The 4,954-nt window shown below is 36.2% G+C and overlaps 1 protein-coding gene across 1 annotated transcript; it reads right to left on the reverse strand.

Annotated features, from left to right (window-relative positions):
- Positions 1–930: 930 nt before the first annotated feature.
- Positions 931–4,283, reverse strand: LOC133180360 (mucin-5AC-like). Its single transcript, XM_061314903.1, has 2 exons — positions 1,386–4,283; positions 931–966 (listed from the first exon to the last, which is right to left on the reverse strand). Exons 1-2 carry the CDS (start codon positions 4,281–4,283, stop codon positions 931–933), a joined length of 2,934 nt encoding a protein of 977 aa, XP_061170887.1.
- Positions 4,284–4,954: the final 671 nt, after the last annotated feature.

Genomic DNA, 4,954 nt, shown 5'->3' on the forward strand with positions numbered 1-4,954 from the left:
TATAATGTCAGAAACGTTTCAATCGTGCCAAACAGTAAGGTTACTGTCGTATAGGAGTATATCGGTGCATGACTCTAATTAAATCAACACAATACATTTTTCTTGGCCATTTAGTTTTGTACATTCTGCATTTAAATGGAAGTTTATAATATAATAATAATAAAAAGAGACCATTTTCATTTCCCTTGAAAATATTACAATACATACATCGCAATATAGTTCATAACAATCTCAGTATATCGCAATACGAAATCTCTAGCTAATACCTGTTTTTTTCGCATATATCCGTTTTATCAGCATGTATCATAAACAATTCCATCGATATATCACTGCATTATTATAATTAAGGTTTTAAAGTATACCCCTATCATTGTTAACGTATTATTATGACTTTAAAAGGATTGAAATTCGAAGCGTAACACAGCAGCGTGATTTTCGAAAGCCTATCCGTAATTCGTATTTTAAACTAAACCACCAATAAATATGGAATTTAGGCAATAGTAAACAGCTATGCTATCACATGGATAGTGAAACAAATTCTTTTTCGAAAACTGTAGGAGGTAATATTGAAAAAGGCATATTTTGCATAAAAATTAAAAGGTTCAATAAATGGTTTTCCCCAAAATCAAAGCCGCATGTCTTATTTATTTACAGTTTATCTGAAATAAAAGAAAAATCATATCCTAAAAACTGTAGGAATTATCCAGGCAAATAATGCACCGTTATGGAAACCGCCCGCCATTTTGTCCAGAATTGTCCTTAGAAAAACTTTGTTAAAAACTTTAACATTTGCACAATAGGTTTGCAACGACTGGTGGTGCCAGGGTAATCATATTTCATAGGTGTATTCCTCGAGACATGACTTGTGTACCAATATCCAACCCCCCCCCCCCCATGTCAACAATTTTAAATTTAATTTACCCACGGTCCTCAGGTTAGGTATGGTGACATTGGAAATCTATACAGCTGTAGAAAAAAATCAAAGATGTGTAATGATGAAAAAGCACAGAAAAATCAATCACAGGAAGTCAGGAGGAGCCCACTCGATATTACAGACCAGAAACGCTTTCCGATTAAATAAATAAACATGTTCCTTATTAATTTCTTTTTATTGTTTACTTTTGTAACAATATTTTTAATACTTCGCACATAAACAAGTAAACTTGATGAACATCTGATAAAACAAAAAGTCCAAAAATTACTGACAAAACCACACTCCCTACTGCGCCCATTGATTTTGACGACTGACGATTATCTTTTGCACATGTAAGCTTTCTAACAGTTGAGGAAAGATTTTTCTCATTCACCATTAGCGACCGTTTCCTGAGGTTTATCCTTTCTTCAAGCGATGCAGAGACGTAATGACAAACACAAATGCAATTTACTGTTCCATTTGTGATTTGTATAGGCGTATTTGTTGTTTCCTGTGTTGTGCTCTTAGATTCCGTTGTCTTCTCCTCTTCTGTACTTGAAATGTGTTCCGTTATGGTAAACAACGTCTCCTGTTCCGTGGTATTCAAAGTTGCCTGATCTGTACTTAATGATGTACTCTGGTCCGTGGTTAAAGGTGTTTTCGGAACTGTACTTGATAAAAGTATTGGTTCTGTACTTAATATCCCTTGCTCTGTTGTCGATAACGTTTCTGTTTCTACTGTTGAAAGGACAGTAGTTTCAATTGTAATAAAAGTCCCTTGTTCTGATGTTGACACAACATCCTGTTCTGGATTTGTTACCGTCTTAGACTCTGTAGTTGGTGAACTTCCTTGCTCCATAGACGACAGTGTTTGTCTTGACGTAAATGATTCCAATTCCGTAGTTTCCAAGTCTACTGATTCCGTGGTTGACGCTGTTAGTGTTTTCAAAGAAGTGTCCGTTTCTGTAGTGTGCGAGATTTCTGGTTCTGCAGTTTCTGTTTTCATTAAGGTTCTCGATTCAGTGGTTGTTGGGATACCTGATTCCATAGGTGACACCGTGTCCGCTGTTAGTGGTATTTCTGATGTTATTCTTTGCGAGATACCTTGATCCGTAGATGATGTTTTTGTTGTCAGTAAGGTTTTCGATTCCGTTGTTTGCATGGATACTTGTTCCGTAGATAACTTTTCTCTTGTCTCTAAGGTGTCTGATTCAGTAGTCTGTGAGGCTACTGCTTCCGTAGTTAACAGTGTTTCCCTTGTTTCTGATTCTGTTGTGTGCGAGGTTATAAGTTTATCAGGTAATATTGTTTCTGTATTCGCTGTTATAGATATCGTGTTATGTTTTGTCGTTTGTTGTTTTGGTGACTCTGTCTTTGTATTAACTTGATTAGTTATTATGGATTCCTGTTCTGTAGTTAATAATGTCACGGTTTCTACGTTTGATGAAATTTCCGTTACTGCAGTTTCGAAAGTGTTCGGTTCCTTTGTTGATATGATCCCAGGTTCCGTGGTTAATAGCGTTTCGTCTTCGGTGTATGGTGTAGAGTCCATTTCTGTTAATGATAGTGATACGGATTCTGTGGCCTTTGAGTGTTCTGGTTCCATAGATAATAAGATCTTTGATGTCAGTATATGGTTCGTGTCTGTCGATAAAATGGTGGTAAGATCCGTGGTTATAATTGTATGCTGTTCTATTTCGTCTGTGGTTATAGTCGTTTGCTGTTCTATGTCGTCTGTGGTTTTTATTGTTTGCTGTTCTATGTCGTCTGTGGTTATAATTGTTTGCTGTTCTATGTCGTCTGTGGTTATAATTGTATGCTGTTCTATGTCGTCTGTAGTCTCTCTTTTTGTGGTAATCATCTCCGAGTCCGTTGTTAATTGGGTTTTTTCGTCTGTATTAAATAATTTGTCGGTTTTTGAGTTCGATACCCTTTCCGATTCTGTCGTTGTAAAGATTTCTGGTTCCACTGTTTCTTCTTCAGTGGTTGATACAGCGTCTGTATTGGAAAATGTTTGAGATTCCTTAGTTTTTGATTCTATCGATTCCGTGGTTAATGTTGTGCCCCTTTCTAATAGTTGTTTTGTTTTTGGTTCTGTTTGGAGCAAAGTTGCTGCTTCTGTTGTCAAAAGGTTCATAGATTTTGTAGTCATGAGTTCCAAGTCAGTAGATAATTTTGAGTTAAATTCTGTAGTTGTCTGCTCAGATCGCATTGTAGATTCTGCCTCAGTTGTTCCCTCGATTGTATTTAACGTTGATTCTTCTGTAGTTGATAACAATTTAGGTTCTGTAGTTTGTAGATTTTCTGCCTCCGTAGTAAATGATAAGTCCGGTTCAGTAGTTTGTATACTTTCTTGCTCCGTAGTTATTGATAATTTCGGTTCAGTAGTATGTATACTTTCTGGCTCCGTAGTGAATGATAAGTCCAGTTCAGTAGTTTGTAGATTTTCTGGCTCCGTAGTAAATGATAAGTCCGGTTCGGTAGTTTGTATACTTTCTGACTCTGTAGTAAATGAGGAGTCCGGTTCAGTAGTTTGTATACTTTCTGGCTTCGTAGTAAATGATAAGTCCGGTTTGGCAGTTTGTGTACTTTTTGGCTCCGTAGTTAATGAGAAGTCCGGTGCAATAGTTTGTGTACTTTCTGGCTCTGTAGTTAATGATAAGTCCGGCTCCGTAGTAAATGATAAGTCCAGCTCAGTAGTAGCTTGTATACTTTCTGGCTCTGTAGTTAATGATACGTCCGGTTCTGTAGTTAATAAACGTTTTGCCTCCGTAGTGAATGATGCGTCTGGTTCTGTAGTTAGCAAAAGTCCTGGTTCTGTTGATAAGAAATCCGATACGGTGTCCGATTCCGTTTCAGGGTCTAAAGTGATTGTTGTACTTATTATAAAATCAAAACTGTCTGTAGTAGTGCTGGGACATTGCCTTTCTCCAAAATACCGCTGCGAAGATGAATCTGAACGACTTTCTTCAGAGGAGCTAAGATAACAGTAACTGGTTGCATAATCAATAGTGTAAGATTTACACGACACATAGTCATCACAGAGTCTTTGACACACGGAGTTTAATTTGCCACCAATACTCCAGACACCGAAATATGAGGTTATTACCATGTATTGCTGTAGTACATACGGACAGGTACCCGTATTTTGTGTCGTCGTCGGCACAGGAGTAGTAGAACATGTCTTTGATGCAAAATACCTACGCTTGCTGGCATCGGAAGGAGATGTATTAGTGGTTAGGTAGCAGTAACTGTTTGATGTGTCAATGGCGTATGCTTTACATGAACTGTCATTATCACACAGCTTTGAGCACTCCGAATTTAAATTTCCTCCAAGGATCAAATAGGCTCTATACGGTGACCTCGCCATCTTGTACTGTTGGAGTGTGTACGTACACGTCGTCTGATGTGTGTACATGGCTGAAATAATTTACATTTTGTAATATCAAACGAACACCTGTACACTGCCAAGATGCACCCTACTTGTTACAAAAATGAGTATTTTCTGAGGAGAATGCAGATATATTGAATATGTTTTCAAAAATGTAAAAAAAAACAAAAAAACAAAAAAAACAAAAAAAAAAAAAAAAAAACAAAAAAAAAACATACAAACAAACCTTTGTTTGTTTGTATGTTTGTTTGTTTTTGATTTTTTTTTTTTTTTTTTTTTTTTGCATATGATGTGTGCATTTATTATCTTGACATTTTCTTGACCTATAATAGTCTCAACATATAATAAGATTAATTTAGACCACTACAAAAATGTATTGACAGCGACAGTTATTTCTTTCAAAGGTTGAAGATAACGAACAGTGATCAATTCTAAAATCCATTTAGCAAAATACGAATGATAAGAGGGCAAAAACACGGACCCTTAGAGAAAGTACAGGTGGAAGCAGGATGCATGATTATCATTTGAATGTTAACAGTATGCTGAATAGGTACTTTATCAGATAGAAAAAAAATGTCTAGGTACTTCATCAGATAGACATTTTTTTGTAAAAAGGGAAAACAAGAAATATCAAGGTTTTAAAAAATCCA

This window comes from Saccostrea echinata, unplaced genomic scaffold (genome assembly GCF_033153115.1).
Source record: "Saccostrea echinata isolate AGI-Se365-2 ecotype Australia unplaced genomic scaffold, CSIRO_AGI_Sech_v1 ptg000006l, whole genome shotgun sequence".
In the NCBI taxonomy this organism is placed as follows: Eukaryota; Metazoa; Mollusca; class Bivalvia; order Ostreida; family Ostreidae; genus Saccostrea; species Saccostrea echinata.